The 25,524-nt window shown below is 47.5% G+C and overlaps 1 protein-coding gene across 6 annotated transcripts in view; it reads right to left on the bottom strand.

The window, feature by feature from the left end:
- Window positions 1–11,906: 11,906 nt before the first annotated feature.
- The window catches only part of SSBP3 (single stranded DNA binding protein 3), a 137,831-nt gene continuing 124,213 nt past the window's right edge, over window positions 11,907–25,524 (bottom strand). For 3 of the 6 annotated variants that reach the window (XM_048859764.2, XM_048859760.2, XM_048859758.2), the window contains 9 exons: window positions 22,728–22,816; window positions 22,525–22,573; window positions 21,667–21,702; window positions 21,033–21,087; window positions 19,345–19,415; window positions 15,847–15,925; window positions 14,957–14,985; window positions 14,517–14,618; window positions 11,907–13,333 (listed from right to left, as the gene is read on the bottom strand). In XM_048859764.2, the coding sequence (XP_048715721.1) occupies window positions 13,304–13,333; window positions 14,517–14,618; window positions 14,957–14,985; window positions 15,847–15,925; window positions 19,345–19,415; window positions 21,033–21,087; window positions 21,667–21,702; window positions 22,525–22,573; window positions 22,728–22,816 (540 nt within the window). In that variant the 3' untranslated portion in view covers window positions 11,907–13,303. The remainder of the gene's footprint in view (window positions 13,334–14,516; window positions 14,619–14,956; window positions 14,986–15,846; window positions 15,926–19,344; window positions 19,416–21,032; window positions 21,088–21,666; window positions 21,703–22,524; window positions 22,574–22,727; window positions 22,817–25,524) is intronic. The other 3 variants (XM_048859765.2, XM_048859763.2, XM_048859759.2) reach the window with 1 other exon arrangement.

The raw sequence follows: 25,524 nt of genomic DNA, 5'->3' as shown, positions 1-25,524 counted from the left end.
GTAGCAGGAAATACATGTTATCTACTCAGTAAGCAACCCAGCAACTCCTCCCTACTGTATATGCCTGCATAGGAGCCCATGCGGCACGGATACAGGTCAGTGATGTTAAAATACACTTTTAAAAATCAAATTTACAATGCTAAGCTTATTTGTGAGTAGGTTTGGCACTTCTGTGCTGTTTTCATCCCAGCCCAAGAGACAGCTATTGGTTTTCCAACTCCTGTCTTTGAATGATAGGGCTTGACTACATGGGGAGGTATTCTGGAATAAGCTCCATGAGTGGACATGCTCATTCAGGAATTAGGGTAGAAATGCCTTATTCAGAATCAGAAAGTGGATTGAGCTAATTTGGAATACGGCAATCTTATTCTGGAAAAGGAATGTCCACACATGGATTTAATTGGGAATAGTTAATCTGCTTTAAGTTCACACCATCCCTTATTCCGGGTTAATTTTCACATGAAGACAAGCCCTAAGAGTCAGATGGAGAAGGATTTCATTTCTCATCAGTAACTGATAAAAACTATTTAAAGTTATATTGCATTGAAAGTGCTTGGAAAAAGCAGTAACTTTGCCATGCTTGACCTCTGCATACCCCCCATCAGGTATCATCTGTTCTAACATGAAAATACCACAATCCTTCCTTACATTTTAAATAATTGGCATGATCACACCTTGCTCTTACAAACTCCTTGCAACAGAGGATTTCAAAGCCATTTACAAAGGGGATATATCACCCCCATTTTGCAGATGGGGGAACTGCAGTACCAAGAAGTAACTTGCCCAAAGTCAGACTGAACAATGGTCAGAGTTGGGAATAGAACCAAAGTTTCCTTACCCCCATTTCCTCCTGCTGTGTTATCAGCTATTACTGATATTCACACAGGATAACCTGGGTTGCTCAAGGTAAGGAATATGCATATTTTCTACAGAGTGATGAGCACATAAGGAGGAAAACACGGTTATCTATATTTTCGTAACTGTTCCGTTGTTCATGTCCATTCCATTCTAGGTGTGTGCGTGCCCACGTGTGCGGTTGTTGGAAATTTTTGTCTTAGAGGTATCCATAGGGTTGGCAGTGGTGCCCCCTTGAGTGCCGCGCTCATGCGTTGATATATCAGGCACCGCCGGCCCTATGCCCTCTAAGTTCCTTGTTGCTGGCAACTCCGACAGAGGGGCAGGAGAACGGGTAATGGAATGGACATGAGCAACACATCTCCAAGAACAGTTATGAAAGGTAGGTAACCATTTTTTCTTCGAGTGCTTGCTCATGTCAGTTCCATTCTAGGTGACGCAAGCAGTATCAACAGAGGTGGGCTCGGAGTTCACGGTCTTGCAGCGTGCAGCACTGCTCTGCCAAAGCCAGTCTTGTCCCGGGCCTGCTGGCTAAGCGCATTATGGGAGGTAAACATGTGGAACAGACGACAAGGTAGCAGCTCTACAGAGCTCTTGGATCGGCACCCGAGCCAGGAAGGCCGCTGATGATGCTTGCGCTCTAGTTGAGTGTTCCTTGACTATTGCAGATGGAAGCACTTTTGCCGGCTCATAGCAGCATCGGATGCAAGCTGTGGTCCAGGACCAAATCCTTTGAGCAGACACCAGGTGACCTTTCATCCTGTCTGCCACTGCAACGAACAGCTACATTGACTTGCAAAATCGTTTTGTCCTGTCAATATAAAGGCCAGCGCCCTCCTGATATCCAGGGTGTGCAACCTGTGTTCCTCTTTGGATTTATGGGGCTTTGGGAAGAAGACTGGTAAGTATATGTCCTGGCTGGTATGAAACTGTGAAACAACCTTGGGCAGGAATGCCAGGTGAGGCTGCAACTGGACCTTATCTTTATAGAATACCACACAGGCTGGTTCTGAAGAGCCCTGATCTCAGACACCCTTAGGGTAGAAGTTATTGCAACCAGGAATGAAACCTTCCAGGAGAGAAGCAGGAAGCCAGAGGTTCGAAGGGAGGCCCCATGAAACTTGACAGCACAAGATTCAAATCCCAGGGAGGGACAGGGACATGAGGGTAGAGATGCTCCAGACCTTTCAAGAACCAGGCTGTCATGTTGTGAGTGAAGACTGACCTGCCTTGGAACAGAGGGTGGAAAGCTGAAATAGTGGCTAGGTGGACCCTGAACCATGTCAGGGACAAGCCCTGAAGTTTGAGGTGCAGAAGATAATCTTGGATACGTTGTTGTGAAGCCCAGCACGTGAACCTTTTCCACTTGGCCAGGTAAGTCGCTCCGATGGAGGGCTTTCTGCTACCCAGCAAGACCTGCTGAACATGGGCCAAGCATTCCCACTCTTCCGCATTCAGCCATGCAGTAGCCATGCCAACAAGTAACACCTCTAGGTTCGGATGCAGAATACTGCTGTAGTCCTGAGACAGCAGGTCCGGCCAGAGAGGTAGTCACGGCAGGGCGGCTACCAGGATAACATTTGCCCTGTCCGGTTTGATCTTCACAAGGATCAATGGCACTGGTGGGAAGGCATACATCAGGGCCCCTGACCACGGGAGCAGGAAAGCATCTGACAGGGAACCCGTCCATCCCCTGGAGTGAACAGAACACGTCCACCTGGGGAGTTCCCAACTTTTGGAAGATCATATTGGCTGTCTCCGGCTGGAGTGACCACTCATGGCGAGACAAGAAGGTCCTGCTGAGATAATCTGCTAGCACATTCCTGGTCCTGGGCAAACTTTGAGGCTTAGGGCCTTGTAAGTAGTTGTTTATAGTAGTTAGCGTTAAGTAGTTAAGTGTAGTTAGAATCCCAGAGTGCCCCAGGCAGAGCACGTCCCAGTCTACCAGGTGTAAGCCCTGCGGCTACCAGATGAATGGCATGACGCACACAGAAGTCCCAAAGGCAGAGAACTTGGCAAAGGGCCAACAACCTGGCTCTGCCCTGCCTGCCTGATGTAATACATCATGGCAGGATTGTCAGTGAGGACCTGTACCACCTTGCCCTTTAGGTGGGGCAAGAAAGCCTGGCAGGCCACGTGAACTGCTTTTAGCTCCCTGACATCGATATGAAGGGCCAGATCGTCCCACAGCCACTGGCCTTGAGCACTGAGCTCGCCCAGGTGGGCTCCCCAGCCCCAGTCCAAAGCATCTGAGACCAGGGTCAGCGATAGGCCCAGGGCCATGAAGGGATCTCCCTCCAACATCGACCCAGGATTCAACCACCACTCCAGGGAAGACAGGATGTGATCCGACATCCTGACTACCTGGTCTAGGTCGTGTCTGTTGGGGATGTAAACAGACGCCAGCCACGCCTGCAGAGGTCGTAGATGGAGCCGGGCATGACTCACCACATATGTACAGGCGGCCATGTGGCCCAGGAACATCAGGCAGATGTGAGTTGTGGTGAGTGGGTGGCTCTTCAAATGGGAAATCAGGTCTGACCTGGCCTGAAAATGAGCCACTGAAATGAAGGCTCTGGCTCGCGTGGAGTTGAGAACCCTCTGATGAACTCTATTTGTTGGACTGGTGAATCTTGCCCATATGCTCAGGGTTTAGCTGATCACCATATCTGGGGTCGGGAAGGAATTTTCCTTCAGGGCAGATTGGAGGAGGCCCTGGAGGTTTTTCGCCTACCTCTGTAGCATGGGGCACGGGTCACTTGCTGGAGGATTCTCTGCTCCTTGAAGTCTTTAAATCACGATTTGAGGACTTCAATAGCTCAGACATAGGTGAGAGGTTTTTCGCAGGAGTGGGTGGGTGAAATTCTGTGGCCTGTGTTGTGCAGGAGGTCAGACTAGATGATTCATAGATATTTAGGCCAGAAGGGACCATTATGATCATCTAGTCTGACCTCCTGCACAATGCAGGCCACAGAATTTCACCCACCACTCCTAAAAAAGACCTCACACCTATATCTGTGCTATTGAAGTCCTCAAATTGTAGTTTGAAGACCTCAAGGAGCAGAGAATCCTCCAGCAAGTGACCCGTGCCCCATGCTACAGAGGAAGGCGAAAAACCTCCAGGGCCTTCCAATCTGCCCTGGAGGAAAATTCCTTCCTGACCCCAAATATGGCGATCAGCTAAACCCTGAGCATATGGGCAAGATTCATCAGCCAGATACTACAGAAAATTCTTTCCCGGGTAACTTGGATCTTACCCCATCTAAGTTACCCGGGAAAGAACGATCATAATGGTCCCTTCTGACCTTCGTATCTATGAATCTATGACTGGCCTTAATATGGATTTTTGCTCGTTTATCAACAGGTCCAGGTTGCGGCAGGTGCAATGCATCAGATCGAGGCTCCTCTGCACTTGTTCCTGAGACCTGCCCTTGATGAGCTGGTCATCAAGATACGGGAAGACCTGGACTCCTCAACGTCTCAGGTAAGTGGACACTGGTGCCATACATTTTGTGAAGACCCTTGGGGCCAATGAGAGGCCAAAGGACAGCACCGTGAATTGGAAATGGTATCCTCCCATATGAAATGGAGGAAATGTCTGACCTTGGAACATGGAAACGGGCATCCTTCAAGTCGAGGGTGGCATACCAGTCTCCTGGATCCAGGGAGACCATGTGAAATTCCAACTTCCTGAGAGACTTGTTTTGAGGCGTTGCAGGTCCAGAATGGGTCTTAAGCCCCCTTTTGCTTTCAGAATTAGAATCCTGTCATGTCCCAAGGGACCTCCTCTTCTGCCCCAGGTGGGAGGGATGAATGAAGGAGTTTGCCAGAGCATCTTGACAATTTTAAGGACTCCGTCATGCACTGGTAGTGTGACATGGGCCAGGGTAGAGGCTGAGAAGAGGTGTTAAACAAGGTGTCCGCCTGCTCAGCCATCTCCTCCACCTCCAGGCCCAAGTTCTCGGCCACCCATTGAAGCAGGGCCTGGTGTTCTTTAAACTCGTCCGGCGGGCTGGCCCTTGAGGGTCCCACAACTGCTTCGTCTGGGGATGAGGATGACTACTGTACCACCGGGGGAGGCCCCGGGGCATCTTCCACCATGGGGGGGGGGAAGGGTGGGAGAGGCTTGGAGGTGGGTGCACTCTTCTCTGCCTTGATCTCCGAGCAGGTCTCATGCACCGAGCCTGGTGCCGCCAGCTGTTGCTCTGAGGCGGCGGCCGCCGATGAGCACTGTGAAGGGGGCATTGCCGTGGCTGGCATTTCCCATGCGCCCCAATAAGGCCACTGCGCTGGCCCCTGGCTGTGCTGCCAATGTGGTTCCAATGTAGATGCAGCCTTGGGTGCCCATTTGTGCTGGTGCGGTCTAGGCGAGGGGCTGAACTGCCCTTCTGTGCTGGAGGAATCCCCTTCTGGTGACCATGGTGGGGCTGCTGATGCCGGAGTCTGCCTGCTGACCATCGCCTGGAGCCAGGGGATCGGTGCCGGTATCGAGCAGACTGGTACCAGCGCCGGGGGGACCGGAGATGTGACTGAAAACGCTCCCACAGGACACGCGAGCAGGATCTGCGCCGAGAGGACAACCAGCCAGAGTGCGAACGGTGGTCGTAGTACAGAGACAGGCATCTTCCCCCAGGTGACGTGCATCGAGATGGCGGGGACCGCCATTGTGGTGCCCGTGACCGAGGGCAAGCTGTAGAGGATCTGGGCTGTGACTCCGGCGATCTGCAGCACGGAAGTGGAGAGGGCTGCTTTGTCTCAGGGGATCAGCAGCGCTCCACTGCCCTCTGAGGGGTCTTAGAGGCTGGCTTGCCCCTGTGGGGAGCCTTCGCTGATTCCTGTGGCACGTGCTGCATCAGCGGCATGGGCGGAAGCTTCTGCTATCTGCACCAGGGGAGCTTGGGAAGGCGTCGGTGCAGTCAGTGGTTTAGGTCCCATACTGCTCCTGGGAGTCGGTAGAGGACCTTCTAAGGGGCTAAGGGCCCTGACCTGGGAGGCACGAATGCACAGCTCAAGAGTGGCTGGGCGGCCCGAAGTGGGTTCCTTGCCCAGTGACCCGTGGCCCTTCTTGCCCAGGGAGCCGTGCTTTCTCACTTCTTTTTGGGCACTGGCGATGGGGGCGCAGTGAGGCACCCAGTGAGTCCTGGTAGGGTGGCTCGGAAGCCAGACGAAGGGCGGACTCCATGAGGAGTGCCCATAAAACGAATGTCCTGCTCTGAGTCCGGGCCAAAGGTTTTTACAAATATGGCATTTATCCCTCATGTGTGGTTCCCCCAAGCACTTGAGGCAGCTGCTGTGGGGGGTCACTTACCGGCATAGGCCTGTTACTGTCCACACAGGGCTTAAAAGCTGAGAGACTGGGGCATGCCCTGCCTGGGGCGAAGTCCCCACTGGGACTCTAACATTTAACTACACTTAACACTAACTACTATAAACAACTACTTACAAGGCCCTAAGGCTTAAAGTGATAAATACAAAAAACTGCCAGCCCTTGCTATGCAAGGAAAGGTGCTCCAACTAACCACCCTGGGCAGTACGAAGGAACTGAGAGGGCGTAGGGCTGGCGGCATCCAATATACCGGCGCATGAACACGGCACTCAAGGGGGCACCACTGCCCACCCTACGGATACCACTAAGGCAAAAATCTCAGATGACCACGCACATGGTCATGTGCGCACCTAAGATGGAATCGACATGAGCAAGCACTCAAAGAGTAACTTTACACTGAACAAGAAGTCTGGCGTTTGCAGTCTCAATTTAAGACAAATCTGCAGCATTGGGCGAGATGGGAAACAAATCTAAACGCACAAGTCAAAGGTTTGTTAGAAACACAAATACTTTCTGGTTTTCACAAGGGTAACTTACCCTGCCAGTCGACCCTTATGCTAATGGACTTAGTAGACAGGGAGATTTTTCTTGGTGTTTTCTAAACCACACAGGAGTTTCAGTGCAACAATTCAACCGTGTCACACAGCTCATCTTGCACTGAGTGGTCTGTGGGTCATCAGCAATGAAACCCTTCCTGGGGATGCAAAGACATTTTGAGAAGCAAATCATGGGGTGCAGTGAGCAGAGATGGGTCTAAAACTGATTAAACCGTCTTCTGCAAAAACACTCCCCCCTCACCCACCCAGCTAGAACATTCAGAGTGTTGCGACTGGTTCCTGGTTCAGGGCTTGTTTTGCACAGCCACAGTATACTATTCTTACATGATACAAGATACAAAATATGTTCCCCCTGAAGAAAAGCTCTCCAGAGAGCAGCATTAAAGCTGCATCACTCTGTTTAAGAGACACATTTCCAGACCATTTATTAGAAAGGCTAGTTCAAACCCTATTAAAGCTTTCCACAAGCAAAAGGAAAAAAAGCAGGAAAATTCAAGTAAAAAAACTTACCTTCTCTATGCCAATCAGTTATGAAAAATGGAGAGGACAAGTGTCAAACAACAGTTCACAACAAATGATTAGCAGTTATCCAGCATACAATCCCTCAGTTATCTAAAGATTGAGAAATCAAAACATTTCAGACAAGTTCTGAAGTGCAGAACCTCGGTAAAGTTTTTTCTCTTCACAAAAAAGACGAATCCTAGACCTGGTAATAGTTGTTCCACCGTAAGGTCAGAAGGTCATGCAGAAAAACATTTATGCACCTTGTCACTGTTCAGGGTAATTGCACCTGTAGTTTGGGCTCTAGGCTCCCAGCTCCTCAGCCATCACCCCTCTTCCGTAGAGGCCCACATCTCTCCTCTGCCTGACCAGGGTTTTTCCAGGCTTAGAATCATAGAATCATAGAATATCAGGGTTGGAAGGGACCCCAGAAGGTCATCTAGTCCAACCCCCTGCTCGAAGCAGGACCAATTCCCAGTTAAATCATCCCAGCCAGGGCTTTGTCAAGCCTGACCTTAAAAACCTCTAAGGAAGGAGGTTCTACCACCTCCCTAGGTAACGCATTCCAGTGTTTCACCACCCTCATAGTGAAAAAGTTTTTCCTAATATCCAATCTAAACCTCCCCCACTGCAACTTGAGACCATTACTCCTCGTTCTGCCATCTGCTACCATTGAGAACAGTCTAGAGCCATCCTCTTTGGAACCCCCTTTCAGGTAGTTGAAAGCAGCTATCAAATCCCCCCTCATTCTTCTCTTCTGCAGACTAAACAATCCCAGTTCCCTCAGCCTCTCCTCATAAGTCATGTGTTCTAGACCCCTAATCATTTTTGTTGCCCTTCGCTGGACTCTCTCCAAATTTATCCACATCCTTCTTGTAGTGTGGGGCCCAAAACTGGACACAGTACTCCAGATGAGGCCTCACCAATGTCGAATAGAGGGGAACGATCACGTCCCTCGATCTGCTCGCTATGCCCCTACTTATACATCCCAAAATGCCATTGGCCTTCTTGGCAACAAGGGCACACTGCTGACTCATATCCAGCTTCTCATCCACGGTCACCCCTAGGTCCTTTTCCGCAGAACTGCTGCTTAGCCATTCGGCCCCTAGTCTGTAGCAGTGCATTGGATTCTTCCGTCCTAAGTGCAGGACCCTGCACTTATCCTTATTGAACCTCATCAGATTTCTTTTGGCCCAATCCTCCAATTTATCTAGGTCCTTCTGTATCCTGTCCCTCCCCTCCAGCGTATCTACCACTCCTCCCAGTTTAGTATCATCCGCAAATTTGCTGAGAGTGCAATCTACACCATCCTCCAGATCATTTATGAAGGTATTGAACAAAACCGGCCCCAGGACCGACCCCTGGGGCACTCCACTTGACACCGGCTGCCAACTAGACATGGAGCCATTGATCACTACCCGTTGAGCCCGACAATCTAACCAGCTTTCTACCCACCTTATAGTGCATTCATCCAGCCCATACTTCCTTAACTTGCTGACAAGAATACTGTGGGAGACCGTGTCAAAAGCTTTGCTAAAGTCAAGAAACAATACATCCACTGCTTTCCCTTCATCCACAGAACCAGTAATCTCATCATAGAAGGCGATTAGATTAGTCAGGCATGACCTTCCCTTGGTGAATCCATGCTGGCTGTTCCTGATCACTTTCCTCTCATGCAAGTGCTTCAGGATTGATTCTTCAAAGCTTCAAAGTTCCCTGCTTATACCGATATCCCCAGCAAGCCAGACCGCCTAAACAGGCCAGCATCTGCACTTTGCTCTCTCTCCGAACGCTATGAACAGCTGGCATTGTCAGCAGTCACAAGTTACCAAACAGCTCTTTCTATGCAAGCACATTTATTCTTAAGGTAAAAGGCATTTCAGAGGAAAAAAACATTAAAAACAAACCCCTGCATGCATGCTAATAAGCTTACCAGAGATCACCCCAACTCCAAAAAGAGCTCTGACAGGAGCCAGTCCTTCAAACCCCACACTGGGGGTTTTCTGTAGTTACAGTTCACAACAGCCTTAGCTCAGAACGAGAACAGTCACATCAAAATCGGAGAGAAGAGCTGTCACGGAGTGTTTTCTTCAGAATAGCTACATTAAAGATTACCTTGTATTGCAATATCACCTGGGAATTACGGAACCCATTGTGCTCGGTGCTGCAGATTGGGTCTTTTCATATTGTGTGTGTGTGGGGGTGAGGGTATAAAAAAGTAACCTTCCCCTTGGAGTTACACCAGAACCTCCACATGATGTATGTGAGAACAGCACATGCTGACTGGATGTTTACGATTCGTTAAAAACAAAGCTGTAAACTTAACACTCCAATATCCTTTCCTCACCTTCAATCAGGATTTTGTGCATCTCCTGCAACAGATGCTGGCCACAAATAAAATCCAGCTCCTTTCCCTACATTCTCCACTTTGTTTTGAGCGTTTGCAGAGCCGGTGCTAGCCCATTGGGGGTCCTAAGTAGGAATATTTTAGGCTTCCCAATTCTAAAACAGACAAGCTCTTATAAAAAGAGAATAGGGGGCCCCCTTGAGCTGCTTGGGGCCCTCAGCAACTGCTTAGTCTGCTGATGCCTATCACCAGCACACACAGTTTGATGTCACCTGGGAGCTACATTGTAATTGACCTTGTCTATATTTGTGTATAAAGCACTCCCTGCTCTACAAATGGCAAACAATCAACAATTGCATGAAGATGAGACCCCTGAAAGGGAAAAGGAGGAATTTTCAACTTTTTTTTTTTTTTTTAAATGAAGATGGATACCTGGCATACACTTAACACAATTTTCCTAGGGTGAAATTCTCTCTCAGCCCACAAGCCAGCATGAAGCCAGAGTCTGGGCTGTCTAGCCTACAATCAGAGATGGCGGCAGCCCAGTTAGGCACGCTCGCATTAGAGCTTTAATCTAGCTCAAATGGCTAAAAATCACAGTGAAGCTGTTGCAGCGTGGGCCTCAGGGCTGGCTGTGCAAGCCCGCCCGTAACACTGGGTACATACTTGCATCGCTAGCCAGCGCTGGGGTCCTGTGCCACCACATCTTCATGGCTAGTTTTAGCCAGGCTGGCTAGACTAAAGCTAGCGTGGGTATGTCTGAGCTGCAATCACACCTCTGATTGCCATGTAGACAGACTAAATGGACTCGGCTCATCTTGCTCCCACCTGCATAGCAGGCAGTGGTGCTCCAGCACGACTCCTCGTGCAGATCTAATGGGTGCCCCACACGTCCATCTGCACTGGCTGCTAATGGGCTCAACTTCCCCAGCAAATATAGGGGGGGCAGGAGGACCTTTTCACCCCACAGAGTCACAGGGCTTTCTGCGGTGTGGAGAGCCTCCCCCATGCAGGGAATCTCACTTTCCCAATGAGGCTCCTAAAGGTGTTTTTAAAATACTGACATCCACTTTTAACAGAAGGGTCCCCAGGCCCCATCAGTTCTCTCCCAATGAGCACGCTCATAGGATGGGGAATTGTAACATTCTTCCAATGGATAAGACACATGCTGTCCATCAACATTTCAGTTTTAAGACGAAGAAACGCTGACTTCGACCCCCCTCCACCCGACATTACTGTTAAAGCTTCCAATCCCAGTGTGGCTGGAGACAAGCTTCCAGAGATATTCCCACAGATCGGAGTCCTTCGCAGGCATAGCCCAAAGGAAACTATCCATACCATGGCATTCACTCATCCCACTGCCCCTGCCCCGGGGGCCCAGGTTCTACACAGCACCTCCTGAGAGGCCTAGCTCAGAAGGTGCAGCTTGACTTTATATCACCTTGGTGCAGCCCAGATTCTGGGCCACTCCGTGGGCTGAAATGGCCACTGGCATAAGGGGTTTTTCTAATTTATAGCCGCTTCTCCAAGGCGGCGGTGTAGCCCAGAACCCATTGCTACGGGCACACCTCTACACTAGGGCCCAATGGGGCGGGGAAAAGAGTACAGAGCTGCTTTCCTCAGTCTTCTGTTGCTCTGGGCTGAAGGAATTCTCCACCAGCCCCTGAGCGGCATCTCTGCAACTGACAAAGCAGCGGATAAAAGCTGGGGCTAGGATCTGCCACCCCTTCTAAACCCTACCGCTCTGTCTGGAACCGAAAGTCTCGATACAAGTCCCTTGTGGGGGAGGGGTTAAAACGGCCCATCCTCAGTAGATACACTCTCCCGCCCCCCCAAAACCGTACAGAAAGTGTTTGAGTCATTAGAAGAAAAAAAAGAGTGCCCAGCTTTCTCATGGCAAATCCCAGTAACAAACAGCAGAGACCTGAACTCAAATGTTTATGTTTATATTTATTACAGCATGGAGGGGGGAAAAAACCGTTTCATTCAAAAACCATCCCATACCAATGAAGACAATAATTTAGCTATCCATTTTAAAATACATTAAAACCGGTCTGTCATTTCTCACTTCAAAAAACAAAAACAAAACAAAAAAAGATGATCCATTCTGGAGACCACGGATGTATCAGCAATACAACAAATCTTCATTTGATTTTTTTTTTTTATTTTTAAATATTAACCTGACTGTAACTATGAGACTGACACCCTTTCCCCCCCCCAGCCCCCCCCTCACCCCCCCCCACGACCTTCTACAGGTAAAGCACAATTAAAATGCCTAGGAAAAAGAAGGCAAACATTTAAAAAAATTCATATGACACACTAAAAAAAGTTTGTCATCTCATGTCTTGCAGTCAGAATAATAAAAACCAGCCAATGTTCCCAAAAAACATCTCAATGAAGGGGTGCAGAAAAAAAGACATCCCTTTAATAAAACATTATCAACAAATATCGTACACAAACTACAATGTATAATAATTACTTTTTTTCCCTCTCTTATTTTAGAACCAGACTACAAGGTAAGAAAAAACACTGAAACAAGATACAATGTTCTCAATAATCGGCACAAAGGGAAATCCAGGGAGATAATATTTTACATAATGTGATATACATGGATCAGAAGTGGAGATTTATAAAACAAAGACCAACTACAGGGTAGTGTAATGTACATAGATCCCAGACTCTGGCGAGTGTCACTTTAACATGGTTGGTTGGTTGGTTACTTTTCTGTAGTCACCTCTACCAAGAGAAGAAAGGTAATTTTTTCATTTTTGTTTTTATTTTTTTTTTTTGTTACAGAGTGAGCCTACAGAATAGCAAGTATACATTTGAACAATTACTTTAAAATATCTCCATCCAGTTCCAAAACACATACAGCGAAACCCTGATAAGATCACATCTTTTTTTAAAAAAATACAAAACCAAAAATCAACAAAGATGTTAGCTTGAGATCACAGTTACAAAATCCCAGGTCAGATTAACCCTTTCTTTCTCTCTTTTTTTGGTGGTAGTGGTGGGGGGGAAATATAGCTCAAGGATTCTCGCAGGGGGAAGTATTGAACTCTCCTTGTATTCCAAGAGGGGGAAAAAAAGACTAATACAGTGCATGCCACGGTCACAGATAGTAAGATCACAATTAATTCTTGAGGATGTGATCCTATGAGGGGCCAACTGCATTAACAACTTTCTATGAGGTGGAGGAGTCTCTTCTGGAGGAGGCGGCGTTGTGCTGCAAACAAGAAAAACAAAAACAAGAACACGCCTTCCGAACAAAAACTGCCAATTGTAAACTGTCCAGTTTATTTTCAAAAAAATAGGACTACAACAGAGACAACATGAGATTTCATATCTAGACTAGCTTCCTGGTGTAGCACAGCACAAACATACAACAGGTTTAAAAGAACAAAGCAAAGAGGTTGGAGTTGGGTACTGGAGGCTTCCATTTGTTTCCCAAAAAAAAAAAAAAAAAAGTGTCATGTACATATATAAATCCTTCCGCACAAGAAGGATCTTGTCACGTCTTGAAATATTTTAAGTTTTGTCCTTCATGTTTTATGGAATAAAAAGTTCAGCCTTTTTATTGCATGAAACTAAAACTGGGGTTTGGCCCCCTCGCGTCTCTCTGCCAATACACCTAGCTTCTTCTTGCATAATTTCTTTTAGATCCTCCAAATGGCAGCTGACTCTCTTTATCCTGGAGAAGAGGAAGGGGGAGGGAAATCACACACTCATCGTCATGCTGGGGGAATACTGAAAGAGAGACAAGCACAGAATGAGTACTGGGCAAACAGGACTGAAATACTGAACGCGGCCAAGGCCAGGGAAGAGGGGATATGAAAGTAAGACTCGGGCTTATGAAAACTATAAAGCAACATAATTGGATGTAATAAATCAGAAAGATAGAATATGCTAGAGACTCTTAATTTATCAGCACATAATCCGCTGCATAATGGTCTTTCCAGGGAGAAAATAAGCAAAACAGTATGGGGTAGGAGGCAATTTAAATGCATGCATGTATATAATGCTAAATACAGTGAGAAAAAAAGAGGGGGAGCCTCTTGCATCTGTAGAGCTTGAAATCCATCGTGAAAATACTCTGCAGATCTCAAAGATGCATGCACATTTGTTGGCAGCTGAAAGCGAGCATGGTTAGCGGTGTCTGCTCAGGGGCAGCTCGGAAACAGCAGGGGGTGTTGCAAGCCTGAGCAAAACTGCTCTCAAGCATCAATAGGGGGTCCCAAGATTAGACCTGCAGCTTCCCTGCTGTTCCAAACTGCAGCACAGCTGTATACGGAGGTTTTCACAGAGCGAAGATGTTTGTCTCTAGCTCACCACGATAGCTCACTTTCACCAGAGTCAATTTCACGCACACGATGGCTAGAAAGGGGGCCAGCAAGGTTTATTTACACCTTTATTAAAAAACCCTACCAATTGGGCACAGAGCCGGGTTACACAAGCACGTGACCCTACTGCTGTCATGTTTTTTCTCCCCCCTCAGCCTCATTTGTTACATGCGGTTGCCATCTTGTCTAGCCTACATGCTTTTTGGTTCAATACCTTGTTCAGAAATAGATCTCAAAATGCAGCGCAAATGGCAGGGAAGATTTATTATTGCTACTTTTTGTTTTTCGCTTGGATAGGGGTCTCCAAAGCACAGAGGTTAAGCAACATTCCCTGGGTCAAACAGAAAGGCAGTGGCAGAATCAGGTTTAGGAATCAGGGCTTCTCCGCTCCCAGCCCTGTGCCGAGTCCTCTGGACCACAGCTAGATCTGTATTAAATGACAACATGCTTTCTCTACGATCATCAAAGAAAGCACGATCACCTCTGCCCCTCCAGACCTCAGGCCCCACCAGGAAGCAGAGACAGAGCCTTATAAATTTTGTGATCCCAAAAGAGAGGGGGCTTAGAGACTGGGTGTCTGAGCAACTCACATTGTCATTTTGGAAGGAATGGAGGAAGTTACCTCCCAGTTCACCATCATCTCTCGGAGTGCCCGGGGGGTTGCTAATGCCACTTATGTTGTTTGGAGAATTCTAAGGAGACAAAAGAAGGAGAAGGGGAGTATGCCTCAAATACGTCACTGAGCACAGACTGGCAAAATCCCTCGCTAACGACTGTGAGCAGCCGGTGGGAAAACAGGAGAGAACGGCTGTGTTTTATACAACCTTCTGTTCGCGCCGAAGCAAATGTCTCATGGGAAAGGGCTACAGGATGGGAGAAAGCCTCTGGTGTCCCTCTATTGCTCCCCCTACATTGGGGACTCTCCAATCACACACACAATTGTCTCACTGCTGATGCTTTATGAGGGAAGGACGGACTACAGTTGAAAGGAAAATGATTCACCTTTACGGTCACCAGAGTGCACACTTACTTTTGGAAGTCCATCTATGTCGCCTGACCCTATCGAGAGAGGGGAAGAAAGAGAACTTTTATTTGCAGGTTAGTGACATTCCTTGCTCAGAGTTAATGCAGTTCTCCTTGGCTAGCCCATTCAGTGCTCGAGCAGGTGCTGGGCAGGTGCCTAGAATGCCATCCAGAAACAGGAGGCGGTTGCTACATGCAGCTACTCCAGGGCATTGCTAGCAGCAAGCAATACAGGTCACAGCTGTGTTAATCCCACACCTCTTAACATTTGCCTCTGGTAAAAGGGAATGGTGGGGGGCCTCAGCTGCCTTTCCTTTGTATGCTGGCCTCCAGGGAGTGGAGGACCGCTCACCTGACTGCAAAGCGCCGGGCACTCTTACTGAATGGCACTAGAAAAATGGCAGGTTAGTTGCAGGGGCCTTGGCTCTCCCTGTGGCACTCGGACACTGATCAAGCTATAGCATAGCTCCTAGAGCAGGACAACATAGGAGACAGACTCTAGGTTAATGGTGGCCTTTCTACTGCTTTCAATTAAACACCAACCCTGGTTTTGCGTTTAAGCTCCTTTTCTGACTGAATCTATCAATGCTGCTCCAGTGAGACTGCGATAGTGCTCCATGCTACAACAGAAGAGTATCCAGCCACGTGGGCGGACAGGCAGCTGGCAGGTAGGTCAAGGCAAAAGAAGGCTGTGTGGGGTATGGGCCGGAGGAAATAGGGTGATTCTCAGACCTCTGAGAGCTCACAGTGCTCATGGGCCTCCAAAAATCACTGACTAGTACACCAGGAGCAAGGCAGGAAAAGCCACCGGACAATAGTATCTCCCTCACAGAGCTCTAATCAGCTTGTTACGGGTCAGCTCTAGTGCGCTTCCCGCTCAGCCAACCTTGAGCTTACCTAACGATCCATTCATGTGATGTGGTTCCATACCGCCCATGCCTCCCATTGGGCCATCAGAACCGGGCCCCATTGGGAACTGAGAAAGGAAACAGCAGAAAATGTAACCCCAAAATAAGAGACCCGTACTCCTATCAGCATCAAGCACACTAGCCCTCCCACTGGCAAAGATGGCCTCAAAACAGAGCAGAATGTTCTATGATCCAAATTTTGCCCAGACATGGAAAGGTGACCTGGCTCCCGTTGGGTTGGGAAGGGAAGCAATATCCCTTGAAAACTTATCCGCCTCAGAAAAGTTACAGTCTTGGTCACTAAGGCTACGTCTACACTACAGAGCCCACATTGGGACAGCTATGCCTACACAGCCTCCAGTGTAGACAGAGTATGTGGAGAGAAGGAGTTTTTCCGAAAGGGTAGGAATACCATGTCCACAAATGAAGCACTCTTCTGTCAGCACCATTGCATCTACCTGGGGGTTTTGCTGGCATGGCTACATCACTAGGGGGTGCAGGCGGTAATACTTTGGTCCAGTTCTGGCTGTTGGATTTAGTGTGCGGATGGTGGTGTGGCCTGCGACATACAGGAGGTCTCAGACACTTTGGTGGTCCCCTCTGGCCTTCGACTCAATTACCCCCGACTCTATAGCTACACAGAATAGCAGGGCTCTGGTTTCACCCTCTGCGACCTCCACCATGAACAGTGTTTACAGAGAAACTAATATCCCTCCTTTGGGACCATACACCCGCAGTGGACAGGGCCCCCCACCGTTCTGGAAATAGCTCACTGTGGCAGGCTGATAGGACCTGAATCACAGGGCTATCAAGTCAGCCAAGACACCCAACGAGGCAAGCGGGTAATATGACGGGTGTCAGGCGCGATAGGGAGGGCTTCCTTTCTCCCACCTGGTTTAATGCTCTAAGGTGCTATGGTGAGCGGGGGTTCAAACCCCTCTTCCAGAAACACAGTCACAAACACACAGCAGTGAAACCCATGCTCAGACACGTGCGTGTGACCCTTTCACCCCTCCTGCCCCGCCATCAGACGGTCTGCCCCAATAAGAACGGCAGGGAGGGCGGGGACATGCACACATGTGGGGGGTGACCCCCAGCTGCCTTGTCAGCAGCACTCAGTGCTCTCTCAGAGGACAGAGGCACACACGCAGCAGCACAATGGTTCTGCAGCTACTTTCCCCCCCGTGGGCACGGGCAGCCCAAACAGTTACACTTCCTTGAAGCCAGGAAGTGATGTCTAAAGGGCACACATTCTCCCCACCAGCATATCCCCAAGTGAACCAGCCACTATAACCCAACGCGGGGGTCAACATGCTGTGCCCTACGAAGATTGGCTCCCCCCATTTCACTCCACTGTGCTTGTGACATCCTTCTCTGGCCATGAGGGGGTGTTCCAAGATCACTGCATGGCAAAACCACCTCTCGCCTGAAGGGTGCGCAACCTGATCTACCATTGCAAATCCAGGCCAAAGATCTCCTGCCAGCACATTTCAATGGCCGGCTGAGGGAGCCGGCCATATTTCCTTACACCACCGTTCATCTTCATTCCCCCAGTGCTGCTCATTCCCAGGGATCAGTGAGGCTTCAACATGATCACCTTAGCTAGATCTACCCCTCAGCCCCCTGTGCTGTGAACGTCATCGCCTCCCTTTGGGGCCTACCCATGCCGCTCCTCAAGTCAGACAATGGGGTTTGCTCTTGAGCAGTCTGAAGCCTGGGCGTCAAGTGCCTCACATCTGCCAGGCTCCTGACCCATGAGCACAGGGGTGCTAATTGAACCCGGCTCTGCCATTTTCCTGGTGAATAAAGCCATCAAAGCTAGCTAGCAGCCTGCACTCTCCATACCAAGCCGAAGAGCACTCCAGGATTCAGGCCAACTGGCAGCCTCTGCTCAGGCAAGGCCTAGAGACCCAGAGTACCAGGCCTGCTATCGGGCCGGATGGAGGAGCACTCTCCTCACTGCTGTACAGCTCCTCCAAGCCAATGCCGTCAGCTCCTCCCTTACCGAGCACCGAACCAAAACAGACTTCAGGTGGAACCGTCATGCTCTGACGCACCCACCTTCTGGCACCACCATTTCTTTTTCTAAGTGGATGGGTGCAATGTCTTCCCACCCCCACACCATTCCTCCTCAGCACACAGACAGGAGTGATGGATCCTCACAGCTGATCCAGCCAATGCAGCCACTTATGGGTGCCACACTCCCATGCTCCACACTGAACAGGGGCAGGCAGATTCAATAATGCGTCACCTCCTTGCAGCAGGGCCCACCCTCGTTGGGAGACTGGAAAGTACTGAGCACAGAGTGGGCACTACTGTAAAGAAGTGGGGGAAGGTTTTTGTTTATCCTCATCACCTCCCTCATTTTGTTTCCCTGTCCCTAGATCTGCAATGATCACATTACTGGAAATGGCCAAGGGAGTTCCCACTCGAGTCACTTTACCTTCATAAGTTGAAGACAAAACAGAGTCAAAACCAGCAAATATCTGTACAAACAGACATGCAGCCAACATGGGCACAAAAACACCCCCAAACCCGTCAATAATGGGTTTGACATCTTACTGTTTTATGTGCCAAGCTGCAGCACAGAATGAAGCTTCAGGGCCCAGTTATAAAGCCCCTTAAGGTACATCTACGCAGCCAACACCCACAGCTGGCCCAGGTCAGCTGACTCAGGCTCACAGGGCTGTAAAATTGCTGTGTAGATGTTCAGGACCCTGCAAAGAGCCCAAACACAACCGTTTTTAGCCCTGCAGCCCAAGCGCCATGAGCCCAAGTCAGCTAACCCAGGCCTAGCCACGGCTGTGCCACAGGTCTTTTATTCCAGGACAGACATACCCTTAAAGTCAAGAAAAGTCAATCTGGTCTGATCTTTTTCACCTGCAACACCCATCAACGTCACAATGAACATGGCCCTCTTCTCTGCACTTCCCCTTATCCAGTTCATTGATTTGGGCTGTGACTGTCAGAGGAGCCCAAATCCCACTGAAATTCAGTTCATCCCTTGAAAATCCCTACCTTTGGGTCTAGTCAGTTTTGCTGTTCTCCCCTGAAGAGTCAGCTTTCCCTTTGGTGCGAGCTTTTGTTATTATATACTCACCCTCCCGGGGGGAGAGAGAGAAAAAAAATCTCTCAAATGATCACAAAAATCCACCCACGCTGACAGAGGGATCTCAGAAACAGGCAGTGCTTGGAACCAATTTTTGAAAACGAGTAGTTTATAAGACGACTGTATCCCTTTAAATGCGACTGCTAACTGGATGCATTACTGACATGATCTTGGCCAGAGCAGCATGAACAGCCCCATTTTAATAAGCATAAAAAATTAACAAAGTTGATGAAGAGTTAATCACTTTCTGATGGTTTGTTTTATTTCTATTTTGTAACCAATGGCTGAAATCAATTAAACTGCTCTACCCTCAACTGATGAAGTTAATTATGATTTGTTATGGTATCTGATATGTAAATTATTAGAAAGCAGACTTACATTCGATCGACTGCCTCCAGGCGGTACTGGATTAATCATTGTGTAGATGTTGTCACTTGAATTGGTTGAATCTGTAGAACAGTGAAGCCCAGTAAGTCAGAGTGATTAATTCATTTCTTAATTAAAACAAACTCATGCCACTTGAACTCATTCTTTTGTATTTTATCACCTAAAATTCCCTGTAAGTACCACCATTTTCTGGCTAATTTGTATTTAATGAAGATTCACAAAGTTTTTAATCACAGAAATTCAACTGTGAAAATAATTCAACTACTGAGAATCACAGGGCTTGCTCGTCAGAAGCAGCGTAGAAAGATAATTTGCTTCTATGTATCACTTAACACCTCAGAATTATCCAAACATTATCCAAGATTATTACAATACCGGTATTAAAAACAAATCTCCGAACCAGTATGGAAAAGGAACCTGGGTCTTTATAGTGCACATGGTAACAGACAAACCATTTTAATCACGTCACAATACATAAATGCACGAATTACAAGTGTGCTGCAGTGACAGAACACTGGGGCAGTGACTAGCAGCACCCATTGACATATGGATTGTTTTATTATGACCTAGTCTGAAATGTAGGTCAGAGTTCTCATAAAAATGCAGAAGCAGAAAGACAGTCGTAATATTACATTTTAGCTCCACCCCTGCAGCTGTGAAATACCAGAGTTACAGAGCAAGGCTACTTCCCTGGAGCCCACCCACCCGCCATCCCCTCCGATTGATCACTACAACAATTACAAAATCAGCCTTGCAAAACTGCCAGAGAAATTTACCAGTCCTGATGCAGAATCTACATGCCCACCTTTATGTGGGGAAGGAGGAAAAAAATCAATGTGGGAAATTTTAGTGACCCATCCAAAAAACAAGAAATTTGGGGGCGAGGGAATTAGCCTCCCTGTGACAAGCAGAATTTTGCAAAGCTGTTTTCAAAAGCCCCTGCAAGTCCACATTATAAATCTGACCACCACAATGGCAGCCTCCACAGCCTGACTTGGTCTTTTTGAGGGAGAAAGCGTCACAGTTAATGTGTGTGGGGGAAGAAGGGGCACAGGAAACATTTGTAGTAAATAGAGATTGGATTTTTTTTCTGTAGCCAATAAACAAAGCCAAGGTTAAAAATAGTATTTTATTTTATTAAAGAGCAAGCGGTAGCTGGGATGTCAGCCCCTAAACAGTACAAAATAACTCCCTCGCTTTTTGTTTGCTAACCAGCCTGAAAGGAAAGACAAATAAATAGAGTCAATTTTTTATAAGGACGTTTTGTCAAAGAACAAGCAGCATTTTGCACATTTCTAGTGAGGCATGTAAACAAGGCTGGTTCACTTTAGTAACACGGAGATTAAACGTGAAGTGACTGCTGCTTCTCAGGGAGACAAATCCGGACACTGAGAAGAGCTCCCTCCTCTTCCCTACTTCATATGTGCTCACACGTGCTCTCAGAGTCCCCCCCCCCCACCATGAATTTTCATCCTCTTGAAACTCAATCCTGGGCGGAGAAGTGAATACAAAGCCCCATCCTAACAACCACCAAAAGCTTCTTTCAATACGATTGCACGTGATCAGAAATCCAATGGAATGGCAGCTGAGCGTGAGCTGAGGAGTTAGGAGGCTATCACTGAAAACAATCAGCAAATTTGGGTTTTTTAGTGCTGAATTCGTCGGCTGTTGAATTTTACCTGCAGGACTAGGCATGATCGGTGTTCCTGGAGGACCTCCACCACCAGGGGGCCCCTGTAGACAAGATTAAACACACGTCAAAAACCACTGTGATAACATATACTGCAATAGGTCAGCATGATCCTGCTGCTGTCAGCAACAATGTCTCACCTTGGTATTCAGCCAAGCATTAATCTCCTGCTAAAACCTTTGATGCACTCTCCTAGCCAAAGTACAATGCTTTGTTTAAGCCTCGAGCAAAATCAGAATTAAAAAAAAAAAAGCATCTGAGAGGTGTATATGGGAGAGAGTGGAAATCATTTGCAGTGTCCACGGGACCCCTTCTAAAACATTTTTTAGATTTACAGGAAAGGGAGGCTGTTCTGGGTACTCAGAAAACATGCAGATTTCTAGAAACAAACATTCTTACATTTTAGAATTTCTGCCTCTACCCAGACTTCTGTACCAACTCAGGATGGAGGGACATGGCTACGCTATATACGTTTAACTCACACCGAGAATCTATTTATAAGTCCGAATAAGTTATATCTACATACACATGTGTGTGTACAAAGAGTCAATGACCTGTAACGTATATACTTGAAATCTGACCACAAATCTGGCTAGAAATAAGAACTAGGCCCAGGAACTTACCACGTATGTACCAGGCGATGAAGAAGAATATGGAATCTATAAACAGATCATAGGAGAGAGTCACCTATCTGAAATGCAGCATTTCATCAGTAATATCCCGATTTACACATTTAACTCGGGTGCGCACATTCTGCTTTGTCAAACTGAAGCGGAAATTCGGTTGAATTACAGTAGTGGCCTCTGATGGGTTATAAATGCCCATCATGCACTGAATATGCTGGCACACAATATTTCACTTACCCCATCCCTAAAACCCTACTATTGGCAGGATATAAAAAGGCAAGAAAAATTAATGGTTCAAGAGCAAGGTTGTGGGTGTTCTGCACTACATCAGACACATCTGTGGTCACCGAATGACCAGGCTGCTGCTGGAAGATCCTGTCTCCTTCCTTCCCCCTACTTTTTTTTTTTTGTGTGTGTGTGTGCCCACAGTGCTGCACAGTATCACACCTTTTCCCTGAATCACAAAGAAAATGGACAGAAAACTGGCTAAGGAACAGATTAGAACAAAGAAACACAACTGTAACTTTTAGACACACCAAGGCAGTAACCAAATTAACGGAACACTGTGCAACATAAAAATCTTCTCTACTTAGCTGGGTGCTCGCTGGGAAGCACTCGATGGTATGGAGGACGGTGAATGTTTGCCTGGGGGTTTGTCCACATTAAATGGGTATAACACTACTCTCCTGTCCTGATACTCAGGCATGTCCATGTAATACCTGTACACTGGCTGGCTCAAAAGACGAGGCTTTAGTCAGAAGTAACAAAAGACGCGAGAAGGAAGTCATATTTGAAGAGATGCTCATGTACAAACTTTTGCTCTAGTCTAATACTGATAAAAAGACAGACACTTACTGAATTAGCACTGCTAGGATTAGGCCATGGTCTACCAGCTCCCGGGCCCCTAGAGTTTAAATGAAAAAGAAAAGCTTTTTATACATGGCACGTCAAGATACAGCTCAACAGCAATGTAGAACTGGGATTCCAAAGTAATTTCAAATCAAGGGTCAAAGCTGCTGTCAGACACCAGAGTTAAAGCATCATGGGTTTTGCCTTACATGTTAATTCCAGGCATGCCGGGGCCTAAAGAGTTGGGTGGAGGTCTCATTCCGCCGCCATAGTTCTGCAATGATAACCAAGGATCAGTCTACCATAACGAGAAGGGAAACCGGAGAAGAAAAGAGAAGGGAAAAAAACAAACAAACAAAAACAAGAGGGTTAGTTTGTGAAAATGAACTTTAATAAAAAATTAGATGATGATGAACATACAAGCAATTAAAAACTTTAAAATAAAACAGGACTATGGTATCTTTCCATTGACATCACAGGCTGTTAAAGGTTTATACAGAAGCCAGACAGATTTTGCATTATGGCTTCCCTATTGCAGACTGGAGCACAGCACTGGGTTATCCTAAACCTGGACCTGCCCTCTGGGAGTGGCCCACTTCAGAGGAAAGAGAATGCCCCGGCCAACCGTGCAATACAATTATTATGGAGTGAGGGAAATTCCCTCCCAGCTCCAGCAGGCATATCAGTTTCTGGCCTGTGGTTTTTCTTTTTTCCCCCCTTTCTTTTGTTTGGGGGTGGATGGACAGAGAAAAAAAGTATCTGCTTGAAAGATCATTGCTATAGTGTAATGAGCAAGCAATGGGATGCACAGAAGAGATGCCAACAGCATGAACGTTTGCAGTAGCCTTCTAAATACGGAAAAGCAACCTGTCCTCCTAGGGTTACATCTCAAGCTTAAAAAAAGAAAAAAAGATTGGTCTTAAAGTCACTACAGAACAGTGTGCATTTCAGACACGCACACGCACACACACACAGATTCACGGCCCGCAGAGTTGCAAGGGAAGGGACGGGACTTCGATTTTCCTACAGAACTGTTCAGATTGACCAAGTCACTGACTCGCACCTCTTCATAGTCAAATCTGATGCTGCGTCAGCAAGTAAAACCCAAACGCATGCACAGGGGGTGGGATGGAAGGTGACATGCAACACAGAAACGCTGTAAACAACTCAGGCACCTGCTCTCCTTTCTTATGTCACCCCCTGGCTTTGCCTATCACAGGAGTCTCCGATCAGTGTACCTGATCTTATAAGAACATATCTATTGTAATGCCAAGCCAGAGAATGCTGTGGCTCCAGGAGCAGGAATCCTCATGCTGAATTTCTCTGCCTCTCTCCAAGTCAGTTGCCCATCACCAACGGATCTGGGCATGCCTTTCGCAGTGTGCATCAGCCTTGCTAAATTCTTCTTGTCCATTCATTCAAGGTAAAATAGCATTTGTTTCTTCTGTGCCTGGACCAGTTTATTTCCTCAGCAGTTTTGCAAGGCTGGTTTATCTAGGAAACCACCACTCCCACACACGGAGCTAAGCACCCATCCCAGCAAACCACGACTGTAAAAGGGATAAAGAGGAGGAGGATGTTGACAGCCAGCGACTGGGAAAAACGGTGCAGTCACTAGATGAAGTGCCTGATCAAAAGGGTTCTCCCTCAGACTTGCTCTGCGCTCCCTGTGTTTGCGAGCATGGCAGTGCAAGTCGCTTACACCACCTGTTTCAGAAAACGCAGGGGGGGGTTTCCATTCAAGGAGAGGAACAAAACCTGTGTGGCTCCCGGGTTTCACAGACACACACTCCCATTTTCCCCCTGCAAACTTCTACTCACTCAACGGGTTTCCCCCATCTCTTTGAGAGAGCCTAGAGAACTGCCCCCTCCCCCACTTTAACTTGACTGTGCGTATTCCTGAGGCTCTGTATCCGGACAGCTGTCCCTCTGGGACTGGAATGGGACAACTTCTATTTGTTCCCAAAGAGCTCTTGAGATACACTTACGCCGCACATGGCTAGTTCCCCTAGCATGGGTATAACAGCAATGGAGACCACGAGGTGCTGCTTAGATAAACAGAGTAAGACACACTCCTGAACCCTCTGGGTACGTAATCTACTCCCCAAGCCAGGTGTCCCACTGCTGAAGTCTTTCCCCAAAGCAGGGAAAGACCCCAAGGCTCTGGCAGCTTCCTGCTGCCTCCCCGTGCCAGAGCCTTTCCCCGACATATGTGTCGCTATGCATCGCCGTGTGGACACAGCTTGCCTTTCGCAGTGGCATGTAGCTCCATGTATCCTACATGCCCTCCCAAGAGGCATGCAGTGTAGACTGAGTCAGCGGCTAAGAGGCTCTCTTCTCGCCACGAATGAGGGGATAAATGGGGTCTCCAGCAAATTCCGTGTTCGTTCCTAGGACTGGAGCTGTACCTAATGCTTGGCAGTGTAGTACTCCACTAATATTTTTGATTTACACCAGTGAATTTGGGGTTGGCTTATTTGGGAAATTTGGTTTCTCATAAGACAGAGCATTTTGGGGTTTGTTTTTTTTTGGTTCCCCTGCCATCATACCTTTATTTGTAACTCAAAGCACAACAGCTAGGTCAACAGAATGGTGTTGCAGGAGTACAAATATTTCATTATGGTCCCAATTCAGCAAAGCACTTAAGCATCTCCTTAACTTTAAGCATGTACTGAAGTCCCATTGAACTCTTTGGATTTAAGCCCACGTTGACATGCTTTGCTGAATTAGGGCCCATTATCTTATCTACATGCATACTTTTAGGAGGATGAAAAGGGTTACCCGAAGAAGTCACTAGCAAATCTTAATTGATCAAATCTCAGTTTCTATGCTGAACTGCTACATAAAACCCCATGTTAAAACTTAGTACTTCTAACTGGTGCTGAAAGAAACAGCCAAACAGGCCAAAGAGTTTTAAAGGTGTTAGAGAAAGGGGAAAAGGTGCCTTTGTGCTGAGAAGCTAGGTGTCAAGCTTCAGCAAAATGTGAATTAAAAAGGGGAAGTTAT

The sequence above is a fragment of the Caretta caretta genome, chromosome 8 (assembly GCF_965140235.1).
Source record: "Caretta caretta isolate rCarCar2 chromosome 8, rCarCar1.hap1, whole genome shotgun sequence".
NCBI classification, from domain to species: domain Eukaryota; kingdom Metazoa; phylum Chordata; order Testudines; family Cheloniidae; genus Caretta; species Caretta caretta.
This window is presented reverse-complemented; position numbering and strand designations above follow the sequence as displayed.